The sequence below is a fragment of the Oncorhynchus keta genome, chromosome 25 (genome assembly GCF_023373465.1).
Source record: "Oncorhynchus keta strain PuntledgeMale-10-30-2019 chromosome 25, Oket_V2, whole genome shotgun sequence".
In the NCBI taxonomy this organism is placed as follows: Eukaryota; Metazoa; Chordata; class Actinopteri; order Salmoniformes; family Salmonidae; genus Oncorhynchus; species Oncorhynchus keta.
The window spans coordinates 13,512,916-13,540,027 of record NC_068445.1 but is presented as its reverse complement, the minus strand read 5'-3'; the positions used below and the strand labels follow the sequence as shown (position 1 = coordinate 13,540,027).

Sequence of the window (27,112 nt, the reverse complement as noted above, 5' to 3'; positions counted from 1 at the left end):
AACAAGCAGTTAACAAATAGTGAACAACCAAGGTTTTTGAGACAAAAATATTGTTCACATTGCATTTTAAAATTGTAAAGTTCCTTGTAATCCTTTATTAGATGTATAATATGCTCTTTGAAGGAGTCCAGAAGTGATTATAATTGAATCACACAATAGCCTATTTCACAACAAATTACACAGTATTTCATCCTTGCCAACCATGTCAGAACACTTGAGACTATTCCAATTCCCCCCAAAAATTATCTCAATATCAAACAATGATATCCTGATCATTTTGATAGTATAAATCACACAGCTTATAGTTGATGATGAACTTACTTCCATAGATTGCTCAAATGCACAGCATGTGCTCCCTTGTGGATTTAACAGCAGCTCACCCATAAATATCGGGTTCCAAATAGTAGGATTCTATTTCTACGCGCTTACCATTGTCTATTATTGCTGCATACTGTTCTGAACCCCTGATGGCCCCTGTGACTAGGGAATGAATGAATGAAGACAATAAAGCCCTGTGGCCCCAACCCAAACTGGTCTCACTGATCATTTTTATAATAAACAACCCCCATGCCATCCATATGATTGCTGCAAAAGGTTGAATGCAAATACAGTGCAATGTCACAGTAGCCTAAATAAAGGTGGTAGAGTTTATTCACAACTGGTGTGTCTTAATAAAGGCTGTGCACTCAGTGGCCATACCATGCACCTTCCTAAATTGAAGTCGTGAGAAGGGCGTGTTGTAACTTCGCAGGGCGCGCAATGGCACACGAAGGCTGTGATTGGTTATGCGCGCCACGAGCCTGGTGTCTGCCGTGCAACACTGCACAAACCTAAACAACAGCGTAAAGGCACGAGCATCCACCGAGCATACTGGCACACGTAGACCCTCAGAGATCATCCAAATTAACAGAGCATTCGTCTGTCCTCGTAAATGTGTCACGGGCGCAATAGACAGTCGTTGAATATCCGGTAACAGGTCAATCAGGAATATTGTGCTGTGTTGCTGTCAGTATTGAATGTTGTCTTCTGACAACAATAATAGGCAATAGGCTACAGATAACATATGGGCTATTGAACTGGGGTATATTTCTGAGTTTAGACAGTATTATGGTTGCATTGTGCAATTGTAAAATACTGTCGATATAAACACTTAAATATGGGTTCTAGATTAAGTAGACAGAGTAGTCTGGACAATGAGAATTTTACGAAAAGGCGTTGCAAGCCTCTTAACAGCACAGGAGAAGGCGACAGAGGTAGAATTCAAGGCGGCGACTTTCTGTTTACGATGATGCTGAAATCAGATAAACTGCCCGGGATGCTGAGGCGGTCAAATCATAGTCCCTACGTGAGGCGAGTGGCATGGATCCGAGAGATACAAAAGCTGCTCCGTGATCGCAGGATAGATCAGGCAACCGACGTGCTTAAACTATTGAGGAAGGTAAGGACAAACTATCTACATTGGAATTATTGCGTATGAATCTATCAAAATTGCGCACAGTAGGCCTACATCGCGCAAATGTGCATCGATCTGCTTTCATGGCAAATGCCTGTCATCACTGCGCTGCTTGTCACCATGTGTATTGTCTGTCCCATTCCAACAATTTTGATTAGAATTTTTCGAACAGATATATAAACCTTGCATCATATGCAGCATGGGTCATTTAGACTGTCGTGGATAAGTCCCAATATTTCCGTTTATGCAGGAGCTCCTCAGCATTATTGAACCTACATTTGAAGTAGCCTACCCACCCATACAGTGGCCACAGGTGCTTCTACTATTGACCTGTTTTTGAAGGAGGTGTTTGTAAACTATTAGGCCCACTACTCTCACTGTCATCCCTGGCATCTGGTAATTTCCATGGCACCACTGGTGCTGCTGTTATTTCATAAAAACATTGAACAATATCACAATTACTATTCACAATATGATAGACATAACATATTGCACAGATTTGTCTGAGTGCATGCACTTTTCAGAGTTTCTAATAATACCAGAAACAGGATGCTGGACCAGCTTGTGGGATAGAGTGATTCTGCTATTTATTCTCATAAATAGGGAATTCTATGTGTAACAGCAGTGGTGTTAAACATGGGACTACTACTAAGTGTCTGTAGAATTAATGCTGATTTCTTTCATTAATAAAGTGTTCTTATTTCATTACATTATCTTATGCCATTCCACCCAGAATTATGTAATGATAATATAATGTGTTTAGTATTGACATTTGTTGGAAAACCTGCATTTGATTTGGTCAATTTAATTGTGCCCTGTGTCATGTCGACTGTGTTTTGTCCATAAATGGCTTAAAATAAGGTTCATTTGCCACTACAATTTCTTGCGTTGGGTTGAAACAAAGCACAAATGGCAATTCTCAGTTATTATTTGGATGTCTGCACAGCCCAGATCAATACCCCCATCACAGTCCACCTAACTCACGGTACAGTCTCATCTACTGACAGGTCACCGGATGACTACTCTTCTGCTCCTATTGTCTTATGGGACTGTGGGTGTGAGTGCTGCCCCCCTTCCTCCCTGTCATCCCACCCCTTTATCCCCTGGTATGGACAGGGCAGGATCTCACCTCCACTCTCTGCTGTCTAATGCACCCATTAGAGCTACACATTCACCCTCTCTCTTCCCCTAATGTCTTCCTCCCTACTGCCAGCCCATTCTCTATAATGGACCTCGGCTGTTACAGCAGGAGAGTGAGCAGCTGACGGTTCCAGACATACAGAAATCGGCCCATTTCATATTGGTTCATTCAAGTTTTGCCTCAGTATTTTTTAAAGAAATACAGGGGAAATGTATTACGTAGATTCACACAGGTAAAGTACAGCATTGACATAATATTGTATAGATTTAATCGAGCCATCCTATTGGTAATGATTGCTACCTGTGCTGGGGAAGTTCTTCTGAAAAGATAGTTTACCAAGCAAACAATTTAAGTTAAGCTACACTAAAGCTACCCTTATGAAAAATATAATTTATTTAACTAATGTTACTTTGAAAAAGTAGTTATAAAACGGGGTCTGGTACTCTCTAATGTGTGGATAGGCCACTCGGAGTTGACAGATTCCCGACTGCACTCTGGTCGAGTGACGACAGACACAGAAGGAGTTGTAATGACGAAACAGGTTATACATGAAAGAGAAAATTACTACAATGTAAATCCAATAAACAACATGACAGTAATATCAGCTATCTCTATACACAATTTACAATAAGAGAAAAATAACCCGATAATTCCTCTCAGGAGAATTAACATTACAGTTACAACAACTGGTAGGGTAATCACATAATTGTACAAAATGGTAAAAGAACTGGTGAAGAAAGTTACCCATCCAAATCAAATCAAATTATATTGGTCGCATTCACATATTTAGCAGGTGTAGCGAAATGCTTGTGTTCCTAGCTCCAAAAGTGTGGTAATATCTAACAATACACAACAATACAAAATAATCTAAAAGTAAAATAATGGAATTAAGAAATATACAAATATTAAGACGAGCAATGTCGGAGTCTGAGAATATACAGTGCATTCGGAAAGTATTCAGACCCCTTGATTTTTTCCACATTTTGTTACGTTACAGCCGTATTCTAAAATGGATTAAATAGTTTCCCCCCTCAATCTACAAGCAATAAATACCCCATAATGACAAAGCAAAAACAGGTTTTTAGACATTTTAGAAAATGTATAAAAAATAATAAACTGAAATATCACAGTTAGATAAGTATTCAGACCCTTTACTCAGTACTTTGTTGATGGACCTTTGGCAGTGATTACAGCCTCGAGTCCTATTGGGTATAACGTTACAAGATTGGCACACCTGTATTTGGGGAGTTTCTCCCATTCTTTTCTGCAGATCCACTCAAGCTCTGTCAGGTTGGATGAGGAGCGTCGCTACACAGTTATTTTCAGGTCTCTCCAGGGATGTTTGATCAGGTTGAAGTCCGGGCTCTGGCTGGGCCACTGAAGGACATTCAGAGAATTGTCCCGAAGCCACTTCTGCGTTGTCTTGGCTGTGTGCTTAGGGTCATTGTCCTGTTAGGGTCATTGTCCTGTCCAGTCTAAAGTGCTGAGCGCTCTGGAGCAGGACTCTGTATTTTGCTCTGTTCATCTTTCCCTTACATTTACATTTACATTTAAGTCATTTAGCAGACGCTCTTATCCAGAGCGACTTACAAATTGGATCTTGATCTCAACTTGATCTTGACTACTCTTCCAGTCCCTGCCGCTGAAAAACATCCCCACAGCATGATGCTGCCACCACCATGCTTCACCATAGGGATGGTGCCAGGTTTCCTACAGATGTGACGCTTGGCATTCAGGCCAAAGAGTTCAATCTTGGTTTCATCAGACCAGAGAATCTTGTTTCTCATGGTCTGAGAGTCTTTATGTGTCTTTTGGCAAACTCCAAGTGGGCTGTCATGTGCCTTTTGCTGAGGAGTGGCTTCCGTCTGGCCACTCTACCATAAAGGTCTGAGTGGTGGCGTGCTGCAGAGATGGTTGTCCTTCTGGAAGGTTCTCCCATCTCCACAGAGGAACTCTGGAGCTCTGCCAGAGTGACCATCAGGTTCTTGGTCACCTCCCTGACCAAGACCCTTCTCCCCCAATTGCTCAGTTTGGCCGGGCGGCCAGCTCTAGGAAGAGCCTTGGTGGTTCCAAACTTCTTCCATTTAAGAATGGTGGAGACTTCTGTGTTCCCGGGGACCTTCAATGCTGCAGAAATGTTTTGGTACCCTTCCCCAGATCTTTGCCTCGACACAATCCTGTCTCGGAGCTCTACGGACAATTTCTTTGACCTTATGGCTTGGGTTTTGCTCTGACATGCACTGTCAACTGTGGGACCTTATATAGACAGGTGTGTGTGCCTTTCCAAATCCTCAGGATATGCGGTTTCCAGTTTGCACAAGGTCTAGTGCGCAGTAATTCCTTGAGAGCCGTCGTGGTATCGGCTTGAGGTGGAATATGCACGACTGTGACGATGACTGAAGATAACAATGCAGTTGGCGTTTGATTGTGAGGTATTCTAGGTCAGGTGCACAATAGGATTTGAGTTCCTGTATGTTACCACAATAGCACCATGAGTAATTCATCATGAAACATACAGTACACCTCCACCTTTCTTCTTTCTGGAGAGTTCTTTATTCCTATCTGCACAATGTACTGAGAACCCAGCTGGCTGTATGGACGGGGACAGTATATCTGGAGAGAGCCATGATTCCGTGGAGCAGAGTATGTTACAGTCCCTGATGTCTCTCTGGAACGAGATCCTTGCCCTGAGCTTGTCTGCGTTTTTGTCCAGGGACTGAGCATTAGTGAGTAATATACTCAGAAGCGGTGGATGTTGTGCACGCCTCCTGAGTCTGACTAAAAGTCCACTCCGAATACCTCTTCTCCACCGGCAGTGTCTTGAAGCAGCCTCTAGGACAAGTTCAATCGCCTTGAGTGGTACAAACAAAGGATCTCATTCAGGAAAGTCCTATTACTGCCACTCTGATATACAACAGGTATTTCTGGCTGTATGTAATAACACAATAATATGCTAATAACACACAAAAAATACAAAATTCAATAAAGTTCAATAAAATGTCCATGTAGATCTAATTAAATTTAGCGAGATTCTAAATTCAAATCTAACAGGCTTTTATACAACCACCCCAGAATTAGTGTAACTAATTTGAATTTAGTAAAAGCCTCCATCTTCCTTTCTACGGAGGTAGGTCTGCATTGTCTAACACAACAGGAAGCTACACCAATCGGGCATTACTTGACCTTGACCTCCACATTCCGGATCCTTCCATCTGCACTTGGGATCGTCTTCACTCTCCGTATGATGGGCAACGAGGCACCACTATCATGGCCACTTGTCCAACCTTCAAGTCTGGTGTGTCCTTCCACCACTTCTGCTTCTGCTGAAGACTTGGGAAATAGTTCCACATGAAGTGGGTCCAAAGTAGTCAGCCAGGACCTTACTATGCTTCCAACGGCGTTGTCCAAGAAGGTCTTTGTCTGCATATACAGCATGTGGGAGTGAAGCATCATGTTGCCCCATCAAGAGCAGATAGGGCATGACTGGATCGGGGTCTGCCTCATCTGCTGAAACATAGCCTAGGGGCTTGGAGCCTAGAATGCCTTCCACCTCCGTAAGGATCGTTAGGAGGACATCTTCATGTTGAGTTACACAAAGAGCATTCTGCACAGACCTTATCTCCCTCTCCCATGCGGGGGTTGAACCAAAAACTGATCATCAAATCAAATTTTATTGGTCACATACACGTGATTAGCAGATGTTATTGCGGGTGTGGCGAAATGCTTGTGCTTCTAGCTCTGACAGTGCAGTAATATCTAACAAATGACACAAATCTAAGTAGGAATGAATTAAGACTATATACATATGGATGATCGATGTCAGAGCGGAACAGACTAAGATACAGTAGAATAGTATAGGAAACAGTATATACATATGAGACGAGTAATGAGGCACTGAGGTTGAAGGTAGGCCTTGAAATACATCCACAGGTACACCTCCAATTGACTCAAATGATGTCAATTAACCTATCAGAAGCTTCTAAAGCCATGACGTAATTTTCTGGAATTACCAAGTTGTTTAAAGGCACAGTCAATTTAGTGTATGTAAACTTCTAACCCACTGTAATTGTGATTCAGTGAATTTCAGCTAAATAATCTGTCTGTAAACAATTGTTGGAAAAATTACTTGTGTAATGCACAAATTAGATGTCCTAACCGACTTGCCAAAACTATAGTTTGTTAACAAGAAATTTGTGGAGTGGTTGAAAAACGAATTTTAATGAATCCAACCTAAGTGTATGTAAACTTCCGACTTCAACTGTACATGTGGTCTGTGTACAGAGGGAAACAGGATAAAAGCATTGCCGTGGGAAGTAAAGGTGCTGAGGGTGCTGCACCACCCCCTGAAAAATTTGAATTAAACAAAAATATAAATTAAAAAATATTCAGTACCAGTCAAAAGTTTGGACACACCTACTCATTCAAGGGTTTTTCTTTATTTTTATTTTTTTTTACAATGTAGAATAATAGTGAAGACATCAAAACTATGAATAACACATATGGAATCATGTAGTAACCAAAACAGTATTAATCAAATCAAAATGTATTTTATATTTAAGATTCTTCAAACCAATAATCTCAAATTTGGACTCATCAGACCAAAGGAGAGATTTCCACTCGTGTAATGTCCATTGCTCTTGTTTCTTGGCCCAAGCAAGTCTCTTCTTCTTATTGGTGTCCTTTAGTAGTGGTTTCTTTGCAGCATTTCAACCATGAAGGCCTGATTCACACAGTCACCTCTGAACAATTGATGTTGAGATGTGACTGTTACTTGAACCCTGTGAAGAATTTATTTGGGCTGCAATTTCTGAGGCTGGTGAACTTATCTTCTGCAGCAGAGGTACTGTAACTCTTGGTCTTCCTTTCCTGTGGCGGTCCTCATGAGAGCCACTTTCATTATAATTTTGCAACTGCACTTGAAGAAACGTTCAACGTTTTTGAAATGTTCCTCATTGACCTTCTTTCTTGTCTTAAAGTAATGATGGACTGTAGTTTCTCTTTGCTTATTTGAGATGTTCTTACCCCAATATGGTCTTGGTCTTTGAAAGATAGGGCTATGTTCTGTATTCCCCCCTACCTTGTCACAACACAACTGATTGGCTCAACTGCATTAAGAAGGAAAGAAATTCCACAAATTAACTTTTAAGAAGGTATACACCGTTTAATTGAAATGCATTCCAGGTGACTAACTCATGAATCTGGTTGAGAGAATGACAAGAGTGTGCAGAGCTGTCATTAAGGCAAAGGGTGGCAACTTTGAAGAATCTCAGAAGCACTGGGGCTTTACTCGTCCTGTATTAGTGGATCGATTTATCCTACTGAATTTACTGTTAGTTCTATTTTTATACACAAATAACAGTCCCCCCAAAAATGCTAACCTCCCCTGTTATTGTAATGGTGAGAGGTTAGCATGTGTTAGGGGTATGATATTTGTGCGTCTGTAACTTTCTCACTCAACATTATTTCAGATTCATTCAAGATTATCTGTGATCATGGTAGCATCCACATTAATGTAGAAGTGTTTAGGAACTTATTTACAATAAGAGGGACTCCATTCATTTCTATTGGGCACAAAATAATCTGAAACACAATCAAAACAAACAGCAAATGCATCCCAAAAATGTGTAGAGTCAGATGCTTGATGTAGTCATTGCGTGCTTTGAATATGGGACCAAATAACTTACTTTGTACTACTTTAATACACATATAAGTGAATTTGTCCCAATACTCCTGGGACAATCTGCACTCTGACCTTATAGTCATTGCATCATTTCAAATCCAAAGTGCTAGTGTCACACCCTGACCGTAGAGACCCTTTTTATGTCTCTATTTGGTTTGGTCAGAGTGTGATTTGGGGTTTGTATTCTATGTTCTATTATTTGTATTTCTATGTTTTGGCCGGGTATGGTTCTCAATCAGGGACAGCTGTCTATCGTAGTCTCTGATTGAGAACCATACATAGGAAGCCCTTTTTCCCACCTGTCTTTGTGGGAAGTTGACTTTGTTTATGGCACATATCCTTTAGCTAAATGGTTTGGTTTGTAGTGTTTATTGTTTTGTTCGGCGTCATTTCTATAATAAAATAAAAAGTACGCTCACAACGCTGAGCCTTGGTCCACTTCCTTCAACAGCTGTGACAGCTTGAGTACAAAGAAAAAACAATTCAAAATGTGTCACTGTCCAAATGCTTTTGGAGGTCACTGTAAGTTCAGCAGTAAAAATGTGCTTAACAAATCGCATAATAAGTTAAATTCCTTGTTCAATCATTTTTGAATGACTACCCCACCTCTGTACTCCACACATACAAGTATCTGTAAGGTACCTCAATTGAGTACTACATTTCAAGCACAGATTCAAACACAAAGACCAGGGAGGTTTTTCAATGCCTCGCAAAGAAGGGCACCTATTGGTAGATGTGTAACAATAAAAAGTGCAGATGCTGAATATAACTTTGAGCATGGTGAAGTTATTAATTAGGCTTTGGATGGTGTATCAATACATCCAGTCACTACAAAGATACGGGCGTCCTTCCTAACAGTTCCCAGAGAAGAAGGAAATTGCTCAGGGATTTCACCATGGTAACTGTTATCATTGTGATCATTGTTTCACCATTGTGATAACAGTTACAGAGTGTAATGGTTGTGATACGAGAACTGAAGATGGATCAAGAACCGTGTAGTTACTCCACAATACTAATGCAAATGACATAGTGAAAGAAAGGAAGCCTGTACAGAATACAAATATTACAAAACATGCATCCTGTTTGCAATAAGGCAGTTAAGTATTACTGCAAATAAATTAACGTTTTGTCCTGAATACAAAGTGTTGTGTGGGGCAAATCCAATACTGAGTACCACTCTCCATATTTTCAAGCATAGTGGTGGATGCATCATGTTATGGGTATTCTTATCATCGACAAGGACTAGCGAGTGTTTTAGGATACAAAGAAACGGAGTAAAGCTATAAGCACAGGAAAAATCCTAGAGAAAAACCTGGTTCAGTCTGCTTTCCACCAGACACTGGGAGATGAATTCTCCTTTCAGCAGGATAATAACCTTAAACACAAGGCCAAATGCTCCTGAGTGGCCTAGTTACAGTTTTAACTGAACTCGGCTTGAAAATCTATGGCAAGACATGAAAATGGCTGTCTAGCAATAATCAACAATCAACTTGACAGAGCTTGAAGAATAAAGCAAATAATAATGGGCAAATATTTTACAATCCAGGTGTGCAAAGCTGTTAGAGACTTACCCAAAACGATTCACAGCTGTAATCACCGCCAAAGGGTTTCTACAAAGCATTGACTCAGGTGTGTGCAGGGTTGTTATCTGGTCCATACCGCGGTGACCAGTCGTGAGGCAGTCAAATTCCACGTGACCGTTTAGCCATGGTAATTAGGCTTCTCCAAGCTCTGATGCTGCTGATTTCTATAAGCAATGCAATTGTGTGAGAAAAACAAGTGATGGTCTCTATTGAAAAGAGGAGGATCCCATCAGCTTTCTATAGGCTAGGCCTACTATATTTATTTCTCAACTTTCCTAATATTAAGCACATTGCTTCTCTTTATAACAGGAGTATAGCCTACCTGTCGTGTACACTACCTGTCGTGTACACCCCCCTCCCAAGCGGATACCGAGATGGCCCTGAAAGAACTTCATTGGACTCTTTTTAAACTGGAAACCACATATCCTGAGACTGCATTTATAGTAGCTGGGGATTTTAACAAGGCTAATCAGAAAACAAGGCTCCCTAAATTTTTATCAGCATATCGAATGCGCGACCCGGGCTGGAAAAATTCTGGATCATTGTTACTCTAACTTCCGCGACGCATACATAGCCCTCCCTTGCCCTCCTTTTGGCAAATCTGACCATGACTCCATTTTGTTGCTCCCATCCTATAAACAGAAACTAAAACAGGAAATGCCCGTGCTCAGGTCTGTTCAACGCTGGTGCGACCAATCTGATCCCACGCTTCAAGATTGCTTCGATCACGTGGACTGGGATATGTTCCGGATAGCATCGAACAACAACATTGATGTATACGCTGATTCGGTGAGCGAGTTTATTAGCAAGTGCATCGGTGATGTTGTACCCATGGTGACAATTAAAACCTTCCCCAACCAGAAACTCTGAATTTGTTTATTTTTTATAATTTTACCTTTACCTAGGTCAGTTAAGAACACATTCTTATTTTCAATGACGGCCTAGGAACAGTGGGTTAACTACCTTGTTCAGGGGCAGAACAACAGATTTGTACCTTGTCAGCTCAGGGGTTTGAACTTGCAACCTTCCGGTTACTAGTCCAACGCTCTAACCTCTATGCTACCCAGATTGAGGGCAGCATTCGCGCAAAACTGAAACCGCGAACCACTTTTAATCAGGGCAAGGCGACCGGAACATGACTGAATACAGTCGGTGTAGCTATTCCCTCCGCAAGGCAATCAAACAAGCTAAGCGTCAGTATAAAGACAAAGTAGAGTCGCAATTCAACGGCTCAGACACAAGAGGGATGTGCCAGGTTCTACAATCAATCACAAACTACAAAAAGAAAACCAGCCCCGTCGCGGACCAGGATGTCTTGCTCCCAGACAAACTAAACAACTTCTTTGCTCGCTTTGAGGACAATACAGTGCCACTGACACGGCCCAATACCAAAACCTGAGGGATCTCCTTCACCGCAGCCAATGTGAGTAAAACATTTAAACGTGTTAACCCTCGCAGGGCTGCTGGCCCAGCCGGCATCCCTAGCCGCGTCCTCAGAGCATGCTCAGACCAGCTTGTCTGGTGTGTTTACAGACATATTCAATCAATCCCTATCCCAGTCTGCTGTTCCCACATGCTTCAAGATGGCCACCATTGTTCCTGTTCCCAAGAAAGCTAAAGTAACTGAGCTAAATGACTATCGCCCCATAGCACTCACTTCCGTCATCATGAGAGACTAGTCAAGGATCAAATCACCTCCACCCTGCCTGACACCCTAGACCCACTCCAATTTGCTTATCGTCCCAATAGTTCCACAGACGACGCAATCGCAATCACACTGCACACTGCCCTAACCCATTTGGACAAGAGGAATACCTATGTAAGAATGCTGTTCATCGACTAAAGCTCAGCATTTAACACCATAATACCCTCCAAACTTGTCATCAAGCTCGAGAACCTGGGTCTCGACCCCGGCCTGTGCAACTGGGTCCTGGACTTTCTGACGGGCCGCACCCAGGTGGTGAGGGTTGGAAACAACATCTCCACCCCACTTATCCTCAACACTGGGGCCCCACAAGCGTGCATTCTCAGCCTTCTCCTGTACTCTCTGTTCACCCATGACTGTGTGGCCATGCATGCCCCCAACTCAATCATCAAGTTTGCAGATGACACTACAGTAGTAGGCTTGATTACCAACAACGACGAGACGGCCTTCATGGAGGAGGTGAGGGCCCTTGGAGTGTGGTGTCAGGAAAATAACCTCACACTCATCATCCACAAAACAAAGGAGATGATCGTGGACTTCAGGAAACAGCAGAGGGAGCACCCCCCCTATCCACATCGACGGGACAGTAGTGGAGAAGGTGGAAAGTTTTAAGTTCCTACACATCAAGGACAAACTGAAATGGTCCACCCACACAGACATCGTGGTGAAGAAGGCGCAACACCGCCTCTTCAACCTCAGGAGGCTGAAGAAATGTGGCTTGTCACCAAAAACACTCACAAACTTTTACAGGTGCACAATCAAGAGCATCCTGTCAGGCTGTATCACCGCCTGGTACGGCAACCGCTCCACCCACAACCGTAAGGCTCTCCAGAGGGGAGTGAGGTCTGCACAACGCATCACCGGTGGCAAACCACCTGCTGTCCAGGACACCTACACCACCCGATGTCACAGGAAGGCCAAAAAGATCATCAAGGACAATAACCACCTGAGCCACTGCCTGTAATAAATGAATCACCAGTCACTTTAAACAATGCCACTTTATATAATGTTTACATACCCTACATTACTCATCTCATACGTATATACTGTGCTCTATACCATCTACTGCATCGAGATAATCCATCCACCTGACAGCTGTGGCATATCAAGAAGCAGACTACATTATTTACCACCACAGTCAGATGCTGGCGCTAAGACCACACTCAGTCACCTGTATTAGGAAATAAGCAAACAGGAAACCACTTACCCAGAGGCTGCGCTCCTAGTGTCCAGAGACTTTAATGCAGGGGAACTTAAATGTTAAATGTGCAACCAGAGGGCAAAAAATTCTAGATCACCTGTACTCCACACACAGAGACGTGTACAAAGCTCTCCCTTGCCCTCCATTTGGTAAATCCGACCACAACTCTATCCTCCTTATTCCTGCTTACAAGCAGAAATTAAAGCAGGAAGCACCAGTGACTCAGTCTATAAAAAGTGGTCAAATGAAACAGGACTGTTTTGCTATCCCAGACTGGAACATGTTCCAGGATTCTTCCGATGGCATTGAGCAGTACACCCCATCAGTCACTGGCATTATCAATAAGTGCATCGAGGACGTCGTACCAACCGTGACTGTACGTACATACCCCAACCAGAAGCCATGGATTACAGGCAACAATCGCACTGAGCCAAAGGGTAGAGATTCCGCTTTCAAGGTGCAGGACTCAAACCCGGAAGCTTGCAAGAAATCCTGCTATGCCCTGCGACGAACCATCAAACAGGCAAAGCATCAATACAGGGCTGAGATTGAATCATACTACACCGTCTCCGACGCTCATCTTATGTGGCAGGGCTTGCAAGATATTACAGACTACAAAGGGAAGCACAGCCGCGAGTTGCCCAGTGACACAAGCCTACCAGACGAGCTAAATCACTTCTATGCTTGCTTCGAGGCAAGTAACACGGAGGCATGCATGAGAGCATCAGCTGTTCCGGACGACTGTGTGATCACGCTCTCCATAGTCGACATGAGTAAGACCTTTGAACAGGTTAACATACACAAGGCTGCAGGGCCAGACGGATTACCAGGACTTGTGCTCCGGGCATGTGCTGACCAACTGGCAGGTGTATTCACTGACATTTTCAACATGTCCCTAATTGAGTCTGTAATACCAACATATTTCAAGAATACCACCATAGCCCTTTGCCCAAGAACGCAAAGGGGTGCGTGCTCAGGGGTGCGTGCTCAGTCCCCTCCTGTACTCCCTGTTCACCCACGACTGCATGGCCAGGCACGACTCCAACACCATCATTAAGTTTGCAGATGACACAACAGTGTAGGCCTGATCAACGACAACGATGAGACAGCCTATAGGGAGGAGGTCAGAGACCTGGCCGGGTGATGCCAGAATAACAACCTATTCCACAACGTGACTAAGGAGATGATTGTGAACTAGAAGAAAAGGAGTACCAAGCACACCCCCATTCTCATCGACGGTGCTCTAGTGGCGCAGGTCGAGAGCTAAAGATTCCTTGGTGTCCACATCAACAACCAACTAGAATGGTCCAAACACACCAAGACAGTTGTGAAGAGGGCACGACAAAGCCTATTCCCCCCCAGGAAACTAAAAAGATTTGGCATGGGTCCTGAGATCCTCAAAAGGTTCTACGGTTCTACAGCTGTGACATCGAGAGCATCCTGACTGATTGTATCACTGCCTGGTACAGCAATTGCGCTGCCTCTAACCGCAAGGCACTACAGAGTGTAGTGCGTACGGCCAAGTACATCACTGCGGCTAAGCTGTCTGCCATCCAGGACCTCTACACCGGGCGGTGTCAGAGGAAGGCACTAAAAATTGTCAAAGACCCCAGCCACCCCAGTCATAGACTGTTCTTTCTACTATCGCATGGCAAGCGGTACCGGAGTGCCAAGTCTAGGACCAAAAGGCTTCTCAACAGTTTTTACCCCCAAGCCATAAGACTCCTGAACAGGTAATCTAATGGCTACCCAGACTATTTGCATTGTGTGCCCCCCCCAACCCCTCTTTATACGCTGCTGCTGCACTCTGTTTATCATATATGCATAGTCACTTTAACTATACATTCATGTACATACTACCTCAACTGGGCCGACCAACCAGTGCTCCCGCACATTGGCTAACCGGGCTATCTGCATTGTGTCCCACCACCCGCCAACCCCTCTTTTACACTACTGCTACTTTCTGTTCATCATATATGCATAGTCACTTTAACCATATCTACATGTACATACTACCTCAATCAGCCTGACGAACTGGTGTCTGTATGTAGCCTCGCTACTTTTATAGCCTCGCTACTGTATATAGCCTCGCTACTGTATATAGCCTCTTTTTACTGTTGTTTTATTTATTTACTTACCTATTGTTCACCTAATACCTTAGTCATGGTTAGTCATGGTTAGTATCACACTAAGACAAAGGAATTACAAGATGTCTTGAAAATTCCCAAGTATAATCCATTCTGTCATGTTTGGATTTGGCTCTATTTATTCACTATCTATGCATCATGTTTCTAGGGACAGATCAGGATTTCAAAGCAAGTTATCAGCTGAAAATGAGTCATTTCTATAAGAATACCAGCGGTATGATAACATGACTATTAATGCGCTATAACAGTACATCTGATAGTCCTGTTTGTTAGCTCAATCGTAAGCTCCTCTCTCTTTCAGAGGTTGTCCAATCTGTAGTTAATTACGCTGAAGACTTGACAGAGGAGATTGTAGAATCTCTTTAATCAAGGCAAGGAGATAACCCAGAGTGCCAAAGCTGCATGACAGCCACATCACAGGGGACCCTCTTTTAAATTAGCTCTGGTTTAATTGAATAAGACTCACGTTATCAGCATTCAGGCTATTGCAAATCGGCACGTGTCTCAATTATATTTTGGTTCGTAACTCAATTAAAAGAGGTGATCCATCATACACTGTAAAGTTAGTAGACATGCTATAGTTAGGTGAGAGTTACTGTAACAACTGAAGAATGAAAATGTACCTGTATAGTCAACTGAGTTCGTAATGTTGCGTCTGCAGTAAGGTAGTAAAGTCTATTCTTCACAATATCTCATTAAAAAGGACTCCTCGTTGCTTCAGGTGTGGTGCGGTTACATCCGTATTGATCCTGTTTCAATGTCTGCCTCTGAGATGATCAGATGTGGGCCACAAACACAAACAATGGAAAGAAAGGAAGTATTTTTAGATCTTCGCTCTTGAAAAAAAGAGAAGGAACTTCCCACCCTGGTGTTGTCTTGTTTGTATAAACTGGTGGTCAGTAATGGGTGGCTGCTAGCCTCCCACCCAAACTGTCCATTGCAATCAATAATTTTTGTTGTGTGTGTCTCTCTCTCTCTGTGTGTGTGTGTGTGTGTGTGTGTGTGTGTGTGTGTGTGTGTGTGTGTGTGTGTGTGTGTGTGTGTGTGTGTGTGTGTGTGTGTGTGTGTGTGTGTGTGTGTGTGTGTGTGTGTGTGTGTGTGTGTGTGTGTGTGTGTGTGTGTGTGTGTGTGTGTTCCCATCCCTCATGTCTTTCATTTCTCAGCTCTCTCTATGTGCGAGTCCAATCTCTACCCCTCACATACACAGCCTAATTAGGCCTTTGTAGAGGACTCAGGAACAGCTATTCTATGCGGCCTGTGAAAATCTTTCATTTTCAGTTCCCTATTTTCTCTCCTTACCTACTTCTTCATTTGCGGCTTAAAAGGTGTATGCAAATCATTTATTTCAGTTGGCTCTGATCTGTAGCTTGTTACAGACATCATTCTCACCTTAAAAACATTCTCATCTACAGTAGCATTACATTATTATTGCTGGAACTTCTCAACATCCTCTTTATACCGTATACATCCAGCTAGTCCTGCACTTCAAACACATTTGTCGATTTCATCATCATTTCATAATATATCATCATCATCATGTGTCTGTGATAATGCTGCTCTTTGTACACAATTCATTGTTTTCATAAAATACAAAGAGTAAAAAATGTGGCCTAAGGGCACTCTGAGTAATACTGTCTCTTCTTGTCTGATTTGGCAGGATCTGGGCTTGGAAGGAACATCCCTAAATGACATCTTATATAAGAACGCTGCTTTTCTCAACCTGGTGGATCCCATCTCCCATGAGCTGCTGCTAAGCCTGGCTCGCGAGATGCAGTGTCCCAAGAAGGTAAGATCTCCAAAATCCTTATCTCAAGGTGTATTGTCTGCTTAGCTTGGAATCAAACTTCCAGAAATCAAGATGTCGACAGAATAAGTATCATCATGAATAGAATGATATGCTGTTCCAATACAATCACTAATGAAGAAAGTCTACCACATTTACCATGCCAATGGTTTGGCTTTATAATGATTGGTGCTATATAGGGTTGCAAAGCTGCAACTTAATTGACCAAATTTAACAAATTACCAGAAAATATACGGCAATCTATGGAAACTTGTAATTTATCCTTGGATAACTCATATATAGCATTCATTTTTATATCTGTGTCCATATTGTCCATGCGTTTCTAGTAGATAGACCATATGGTCCAAGAGAAAATATATTATAATAATATATGCCATTTAGCATACGCTTTTATCCAAAAGCGACTTACAGTCATGCGTGCATACAAAAATAGTTAATTAGTGACAAAAGCATCTGATCAACAATGGCATAATGTTTTGTTGTTGACTTTTTCAGAACTGCCAACAGTTTGATGCCAAATCATTGATAAACAAATACATATTGACATTGCAAAATAAAAGTGTGGAGAAAAAATATATGAAGGATTCATGCTGAAACCCTCATATTAAACACCAATGGTAATCACTAAGTTGGTGGTTGATATTTAGAATGTTTTACAGCTTTATCATTATATAATTGTTTTATTTAAATAATTGTATTTGTGATAAGACCACATAGAGGGTTCAGAGATAATTACAGACACCTGTCATAATCTGAAGTACCCAAAAAGGCCACTAATGTAATTTTATAAAATTCCAAATAAATTTTGAAAGTTACCGAAATTCTGGTAGTTTACTGGTATACTTTGGAAGTTTCCAGTAATATACCCTCCCTTTGCAACCCTAATGCTATAATAATGTCAGTGTATTATTTCCAGGAAAGAAGACGAATAGACGGCCAGTACATTGTAATAAACTTTAGTGAACTATTAACAATTCCTATATGTATTCTTTTGTAAATATTTTCTGTTAATAGTTCACGAAAGTGTATAACAAAGTACTGGCCGCCTACTCATCTTCTTTTTTGGATTATCTGCCATTTAGAGGCCTGCCTTCCCACTGCCTTCTTTTCACCAGTGTCACGCCCTGACCTTAGTTATCTCTGTTTTCGCTATTATTTTGGTTAGGTCAGGGTGTGACGAGGGTGGGTATGCTTGTTTTGTCTTGTCTAGGGTTTTTGTATATCTAGGGGTTTTGTAAGTCTAGGTAATTGTATGTCTATGGTGGCCTGAATTGGTTCCCATTCAGAGGCAGCTGTTTATCATTGTCTCTGATTGGGGATCCTATTTAGGTTGCCATTTTCCCTTTTGGTTTTGTGGGTTCTTGTCTATGTGTAGTTGCCTGTCAGCACTCGTTTATATAGTGGCACTTTTGTTTAGTGTTCTTTCTTTAATAAAAGAAGTATGTACACTTACCACGCTGTGCCTTGGTCTCCTCCATACAACGAACGTGACAACCAGTGTATTATTACCATACTATCACGTTTAGGTAAGACCCTGATGCAGACGTAACAAGAGTTTATTATAACCACAGGGGCAGGCAAACGACAGGTCAAGACAGGCAGGGGTCAATAATCCAGAAAGGGTGTAAAGGGTCCAGAACAGCAGGATGTCTCAGGGTCAGGGCAGGCAGAACAGTCAAAACCGGGAAGGACTAGAAAACAGGAGCAAGACACAGGCAAGAGCATGGAAACAAACGCTGGTAGGTTTTACGAACAAAACGAACTGGCAACAGACAAACAGAGAACACAGGTATAAATACACAGGGGATAATGGGGAAGATGGGCAATACCTGGAGGGGGGTAGATACAATCACAAAGACAAGTGAAACCGATCAGGGTGTGACACATACAGAGGAGCTGGATGTTGTTTGCATAGAAAGATTGATAAAACAATTACATGATAATTTTTCAATTTTGCGACAGTTACACATTGAGTTGAAATGGGATGTGGATGCCAAAAGTTACAGACTTTACATAAAGTTGATTAATGTGCACTGTCCCTGTAAAAATAAAAAAAACTCAATAAACAGACAACGGATAGAAATAACAAGAAAAAGTGTTCACTAGATTTTGCATTTAATCTGGCCTCTTTATTTCCTCACCATGACTCCTGTTTTCCACACTGTTACACACCAGCTCTGATTAAATGTATAATGTACCTCAAAAGTTGAGCTGTTATATAATGTGTTGTATTTTGCTTATACATGGTCTCAAAAAGTAACAACCATATTTAGAACTAAGCAAAAAAAGAGGGCTTCTGGTATTATTTTGTTGTTACACTTCACTTTTTTTTAAATCTTTGAGCCTTTCTTCCCCCAGAAAGATGCTGACACCATCAAGTCATCAGATAAGATCTGCAGACAGCTGATCTATCACCTGACACCTCATTCTAAGTGGCTCAGACAGAGCATGTCCAGGCGGAAGTCCCAGGCCTGGTAAGCTCCTCCATCTAGCCATCAGTCTTTCACACATAAAACTCTCTAAACTGCCCAAATGCTAACACCGCCATCTAAAATGGTGCCAATGCCACAGCCAGACTTATGACAAGCACCCTAAGTGGGTTTTGAGTGGGTTTGTCTGACATTCAATAGGGCTGGGACAGAGCAGCCTCTGGGCTGGCCAGGCAGGTCAGGACCACAGAGGCAACCAGAAGTGTCAATCATTCCTCTGTGTGGTGCTGCTGTCACCACAGCAATGGTTTGTGCAATGGCATCAGTCCTCTTTGACTCAGAACAGGCCACTCTCCATACAGACAGTAGCCTGCCTACAAACGTGGCCAGTTTGGTTGGGATGAAATAGAGGGGTTGTATAGAAATAAGATCCATTGGCTCCTTAGATAAAAACACATGATTTGTACCAGCCAGTTTTGTAATCATTGATGTGCAAATCATGAAAATGGAAATCGCTTGCAAAATGAATTGACAGGTTATTCTGTTTCTGAGATTTAGTAATTATGTTAATGAAAAATAAGCAGGATGCATGTTCCCATATTGAACTTGTAGATGAAGTGGTTATCTGACACAGTCTGAGGCAGGCAGCAGGACAAGCATTAGTCATCACCTCCCATCGCTTTTAGGTTCAGCTCTAAGGAAACTACACTCATCCGTATTCAACACTTAATGGCACTTTGTAAAGGGTTCCTGTATTCAGAGTTTATTGAGTTGTAGCAAAACATAAAATAAAGCATTTCTGGTTCTGGGCAAATATTGTTGAACTCAGATATTATCAGTGGAGCTCATTTAACCGTCACAAATCGAATGCTATGCAATGCACACGATTATACCACACTGCTAAACTAATGCATAATAACCACCGACTATGAAGTGTCATTACAATACATTTGCTGCTATAGATATTTCATGGCATATTCTATTTTTTATTTATTTATTCTCACCCGGCTAATTTGCAAATTCCTCTTCATAGGTTTAGACATACACTTTATTTGTATACTACTGAATATGAGATGAATAAGAATGCAGTATCTCAGGACCATCATCATTCGTATTTTCTTATTGAACCTTTATTTAACTAGGCAAGTCAGTTAAGAACAAATTCTTATTTACAATGACGGCCTACCCCGGCCTACCCCGGCCAAACTCGGACGACACTGGGCAAATTGTGCACCGCCCTATGGGACTCCAAATCACGGCCGGTTGTGATACAGCCTGGAATCAAACCAGGGTGTCAGTAGTGACACCTCTAGCACTGAGATGCAGTGCCTTAGACTGCTGCGCCGCTCGGCAGCTCAATCCACAGGGAACCTGTACACACAGGAGTCAGCTAAGGATGATGACAGTTGGTAACCTGGCATGGCCACTTCCTCTCTGTCTATCACATGTTGAAATGTCCCACCTGCAGCCAGCCAGCAGGAGTGCAGCAGACACCTGGGGTGAGGAGGGGGAAATAAGGGGCGGTAACCTGGCTATTCAGTCTGACTCGACTTGACATTCTGCTCCTGTCCCTCTGCTCTGGGATTTACTGTGGTTGTGAAGGGAAAGATGAATGACATGTTTACTGTTTAAAGAGCAATGCTTTAAACATGAAGGACTTTGCAAAAACAAAATGATATGAGCTGTGCAGTAGCTCAGGGGAGATATGGGGAGAAAATGGACTCCTTGAAGAAATAATTCTCAACTATAGTGCATAGCAGTATTACTTTTTCATGGTCATCTGCCTCTGTAGGGGCTCTTCATTTTGACAGTCACTATATTTAGCAGTTTACCCTGCCTAGGTAATTAAAAACAATATTTTTGTGTTCATTCTGCATCATTTATGACTGAATCTTGGTATCCACTTATATTTGTTCCAATTACATTTATAAACGCTCAAGTAGCCTAGTTTCAATGATTTCAGATTCCTGGAAATGTCAGACCCAGATTGGGACACAATGAGCCTTCTAATTTACAGTGACTCTCAGACCCTTGTAAGAAATTCCTCTGGATTTAATGACCACAACATAAATTCCTCTGGATTTAATGACCACAATATAAATTCCTCTGGATTTAATGACCACAATATAAATTCATTGAAAGGGCCGTAAAGGAGTGCAGGGCTCAATTAAGATCCTGTTTCTACACTCCTAAAAAAAAAAGGTGCTATCTAGAACCTAAAAGCGTTCTTCGGCTGTCCCCGTAGGAGAACCCTTTGAAGAACCCTTTTTGGTTCCAGTTAGAACCCTATTGGGCTCCATGTAGAACCATTTCCCCAGAGGGTTCTACATGGTACCCAAAAGAGTTCTGCCTGGAACCAAAGAGGGTTCTACCTGGAACTAAAAAGGGTTCTTCTTTTTTCTAAGAGTGTAGAGAGAGAGGGTGACATTGAGAGAGAGAGAGAGTAGACACAACCAAATCATGAGAAAACAAAAATATAATTACTTGACACATTGGAAAGAATGAACAAAAAAACAGCGCAAACTAGAATACTATTTGGCCCTAAACAGAGAGTAGACAGTGTTAGAACACCTGACCCCTGTGACTGACCCAAACTTAAGGAAGGTTTTGACTATGTACAGACTCAGTGAGCATAGCCTTACTATTGAGAGAGGCCGCCGTAGGCAGACCTGGCTTTCAGGAGAAGACAGGCTATGTGCTCACTGCCCACAAAATGAGATGGAAACGGAGCTGCACTTCTTAACCTCCTGCCCAATATATGACCATATTAGAGACCCATATTTCCCTCGGGGTACACAGACCCACAAAGAATTAAAAAACAAATCAAGTTTTGATAAACTCCCATATCTGTTGGGTGAAATACCCCAGTGTGCCATCACAGCAACAAGATTTGTGACCTGTTGCCACAAGAAAAGGGCAACCAGTGAAAAACAAACACCATTGTAAATACAACCCAAATGTATGTTTATTTATTTTCCCTTCTGTATTTGAACTATTTGCAGATTGTTACAACACTGTATATAGACATACGACATTTGAAATGTCTTTATTATTTTGGAACTTTTGTGAGTGTAATGTTTACTGTTCATGCTTAAAAAAGAGAGAGAGAGAGATATATGCTCTTTATTCAGGGAGCTGAGATGTTTCTTTTCTTGTTTCCAGAGCACAGTAATTATGTGTCTGATGAGCAGGGAATGGGCAGGCATAACCCCATTCACACATTCAGCCAATATACTTTTTTATGTGCTCCTGAGAAGATGAGATTTTGGCCAAGTGAGAGGATTTAATATACAGATTTAGGATCTTAATTTGAGCCAATAATCCTGCAGCAACAGCAAATGTGAATTATTATGTGGATTATAATGAATGGACATTTTTTGTAGGGGCTGATACATTTTTCAATAGTGCAAATCAAGTCTGACACTTTAAAGTGGAAATTACTAACTTTGGAAGCCTTTTTAAACCGTGAATACACTACAAGTTTGCATTTCCTGCCGTGCAGGAAAATTCTCAGCAACAAAAGAGTGATCAAATTAAGATCCTACATCTGCAAAGGGAACAAAATGAATGAGGGGTGGAGGGGAGGGGGAGAGCAGGCTCCAGAGACAGGATTTATTCAACTCACATTAGAGAGTCATATTTTCACCATTGTGTCACAGCACTGCTGTAACACTTACATGTGAGGTGAGCCTTTGGAAGTTACATTTCTACGGCTGATTTCTATTCCTATCAGGTCCAGAAGCATTACTCAGAGGACAGAAAGGATGAATGTCTGGGGGACGCTGTAATTCAAACCCATACTACATCAGAGACTCAGGGCTCTTCTGTCAGCTCTAGTGGAACATAGTATTACCAAACAGGCTGGAGAATGGTGATTGGTTAAGCACTGAAGTCCTCAAACAGTATGGCATATTTGCCATGTGGAAAAGTTGTTATAGGGTGGTATGCAGATGATGTACAAATGTAATGTGTATTTATGAAGCAGAACAGTGCAGTAGATCAGTGGTTGTTGCCCTTGTCTCTCTTCCTCGTTGCTCAGAATGAGTCACTGATATGATATGCCAACTCCTGGAAGTCAGCGTTAAAGCAACATCAAAGTGCAATACCTTTAATATAAATCCAGCCATGGACTCCAACATCACACAAATGTCATCTTTCAAAAGGCAGGAGGATTTGCCTCTGATACTCTCATGCTGTGAGGCTATACACTGAGACAGATATCCAGCCGTGAGAATACATTTTGTCACATGGAAAATGTGTTTCATTTCAGTCTCATATCAAATGGAACCCACAACTGCCATTTACAGAAAAGTAGTTAAATCCACTGAAGCAACATAACTTATGCAATCAAATACATTTTCTATGCCAGCAACTTTAGTTGATTCAAATTTATGCCATTTTTGTCTGTCTAGACATGTTTTGTTTCATCACTGAAACAGGATTGCAATTTCATGGTTTGACTTTTGAACTAATCCAATAAATGTTCTTATTTAACCTTTATTTTGAGTAATGTTGAGACCAAGTTCTCTTTTATAAATGAGCTCTGTGATGTTTTGTGTCATATAATCAGATGGTAAATGTTTTTGGCTATTGGTAATAAGGAACGCAATGCTTTTCACTCTCTGAATGAGGAGGTTGGGTGTTTTGTATGTTTTGGCCATTCACAGTGTACACTGCTAAATCCTCATGCTGGAGACTCTATGCCAGCCTTCCACTCCAAGCGTGCCCAACCCCCTTCCTTTATACAACACAGGAAACACAATATGGCACGAAGGCCATGTTCCCAGGTCACACATATAGATGATACAATTGAGACCAACAGTTCCGCATTCAGCCCCTCTATATCAGTCATTCCTGTTCCTTAAGTTCTGAGATATCTTAACTGAGCTAGTGTACTTTCATATCCAAGAATGTCTAAACATTTTTTCAATATATTTTTGTTATCCCTTTACAGTCTCAAGACAACCCTGCAGAGAAAGGTATCTACTGACAGAGTCGACTTGTCTGGTATCCCTCTCTCCAGTCGAGACGTACGCCACGTGGCCTTCTACCTCCAGAACAGTGGGGATGCAGTGGTGGCTGTAGACATCAGTTTCACAGAGCTCCTGGACGAGAACCTCCGTATCCTGCTACCCCACCTGGGGTCTCTGCCCAAACTCAACACCTTGGCCCTCAATGGCAACCGGCTGACCCTGGCCATAGTCAAAGACCTGACTGAGATCCTAAAGGACCCCAAGAAGTTCTCCAGCTTGGTTTGGATCGACTTGAGCAACAACTTGGACATTTTCACCATGCCCCAGCCCCTGTTAGTGGCCCTACGACGCCGCTGCAGCCTGAAGAGCAGCCTGCCCACCATCTACGAGTACACAGAGGGTCAGCCCTACTGCTACCACATGGAAACCTCCATCGAGGAGCCCAGCCACTACGAGGAGGAGGCAGAGGAAGAGGAGGTAGATGAAGATGAGCTGGAGCCTTGGGGTATTGGGGGTGGAAAGGTTTCGAAGGACTTCACCCTACACTACTGTGAGAGGTGATGCGGTGACCTCCCCCTGGCTCGGCCCTGCTGTATTTGAAAGGCCTTCCCACAGCTCCCAGTTCCTACCTTTCCCCTGTTGCCCCTCACACCATGAGCCCAGTCACCCATTGTGGCACGAGGGATGTTCAGCGCCACACATTCAGAGACCCTTGTCCCGACACAGCCACCAAATAATCTCTCACCATCTATGAGTTAACCCACACAAGACCACCGCAGTAACTGACGATTATGTTAGTGACTTACTGTGTTGGCGGATGGTGCTCCTGGGAACGAGGTGTGGTTTCATTGGAGGGGGGCTGAACGAATTTAGGAAAAGGTGTTCTCTCTCTCTCGCTCTCTTAAAGTTGCAGCTGTGGAGCAAATCCCAAGGACTTCAGATCAGACGGCTTGACGGAGGAGCGGCATAACGCTGGTGGTCTAATGAGCTGCTGTTAGTTTGGAAGCAGCAGGTCCCAACCGGGTTCTCTACCAGGACTGTCACCGAGACTATCCCTGGCAGGCAGGGCCTAGCTCCACATTGTGTGTTCTCTGTTAATCTCTCAACAAAGGCTGTGAAACAAGTTCAACAGACTATACAGCCGACGACCAGTCACGTGACGCCAGCAAAACTGCTAAGTCAAGACTTTTTGCTTTTTCCCCCCCTTTCGAAATGCCCACTTGTGAATACCTACGTAGATGTAAATGATGACACAAAACATGTCTCTGTTCTATTTCCACAGGCTATTTTAGTGCACTGCAGATGAACAAAGGCATCTTATAAGACAACAGGTAGGACTCAACGATAGACAGATTCTTTTCACTGATTGTTTGCGGTGTCCAAAACCCTGATATCCACGGCTCCATTTAGCAATTTGAGTCATTATCATAGCCACTACATTTCAGGATACATGTGGGATCAATGACAGTACAGCCAACCCCCAAGAGTGAACCCATTCATCTCTGTGTAGTAAGAGTACCCAACATGTAAACACATACTGACCACCAATTATACCAAAATGTCATTATTAACATTTATATGTGCTTTTACCTGTTTGTTTTAAGGGAGGAACATGACTGTTACATTTCCATTGTAGGCTATATTGCCAGGGCTGATCATCTGCATGGTGGTTATGGTGTAGTGTTGAATAGAGGTGGTCTTTAAAATAACACATGCTAGTCAAGTTGGGTTTACCAACTGCAGCTGCGCTCTGTGCTGCATTGCACTTAAAGAATTGTAAGAAATGTATTGACTTCAGGTCCATTTCAAACTCATTGATGCGTTAAAACGGTTTATTCCAAGTCATCTAATAATTTCTCGCAATAATATTTGAGAGGCTTAACCACACTGAAACCATAGTATACATAAGGGTCATTCAGCAAACTGATATTAATGAAGTCAATGTATTGAATAACAATAATTGAATAACAAAGTAATATAGTTGTATCATCTGATTTAATATGTGTGAGGGTGTTTAATGTGTGTTTGCTGTTGTGTATTGTCTGATTACTGTCGTAACGGTTTGTATTATTGCTTTGATGTTGTGTCCTTTGTCGGACCATGCAATTACCGTAATTATTCTAATTGTGAAAAGGAGCACACTAACCTACTCTGCTGGAACAATTAGAGGACACACAAGTTGAAGGTATTAATAAAGTAATGACTTACCAGTACTGTCATGTTCACTGAAATGTAGCACAGGAAAGTGCTTTGTGTGTAAGGTATGTGTGTGTTTTAAAAAATACAAGATCAAAGGTGTTGTCCTGGGAGAGAACTAGTGACAGGAAAATATTTTTCTCACGTGGTATATATGTTAGCGTCGTGTGTCATTGTTATACTATTTGTCAACTGGGTCGTTGTATGTACATGTATATCTCATGCCATATCTTGAATGAAATTTCACTGCCAATAAAAACGGTGAATCTAAGCAACTGTTTGGAGGATGAAGTTTACCAGAAAGGATCAGCATCAGGGTCACAAGAGCCTTAATCATTTCTATGTTAAAGTTATTATTGAGTGTGGGAGCTGGTATAAGCAAGAGAGGATGTGAGAAATAATGTATTACCTATGAGGAGCTAATTGTTTGTCTCTATGGGTTGTTTTGACCTGCTCGTTTCACGTTACAATTTGTATTTTTCTCCCCAATTTCGATCTGGTCTCATCACTGCAACGGGCTTGGGAGGTCAAGTCATGCGTCCTCCGAAACATGACCGGCCAAACCGCACTTCTCAACAGCCGCACTTCCAACATGTGTCGGAGTAAACACTGTTCAACTGAGGGTCAGCCTGCAGGCACCCGGCCCACCACAAGAACACGATGAGCCAAGTAAAGCTCCCCCTGGCCAAACCCTCCTAACTCGCCTGACACTGGGCCAATTGTGCGCCGCCCTATGGGACTCCCGATCATGGCCAGTTGTGATACAGCCTGGAATCGAACCAAGATCTGTATTGACACCT

At 42.2% G+C, this 27,112-nt stretch overlaps 1 protein-coding gene across 1 annotated transcript; it reads left to right on the top strand.

Moving 5' to 3' along the window:
- Positions 1-853: 853 nt before the first annotated feature.
- On the top strand, positions 854-26,577 carry LOC118358244 (leucine-rich repeat-containing protein 75B-like). The gene is made up of 4 exons (XM_035735837.2): positions 854-1,438; positions 16,568-16,696; positions 19,073-19,188; positions 24,098-26,577. Exons 1-4 carry the CDS (start codon positions 1,157-1,159, stop codon positions 24,675-24,677), a joined length of 1,107 nt encoding a protein of 368 aa, XP_035591730.1. The 5' UTR covers positions 854-1,156; the 3' UTR covers positions 24,678-26,577.
- The last annotated feature ends 535 nt before the right edge of the window (positions 26,578-27,112 follow it).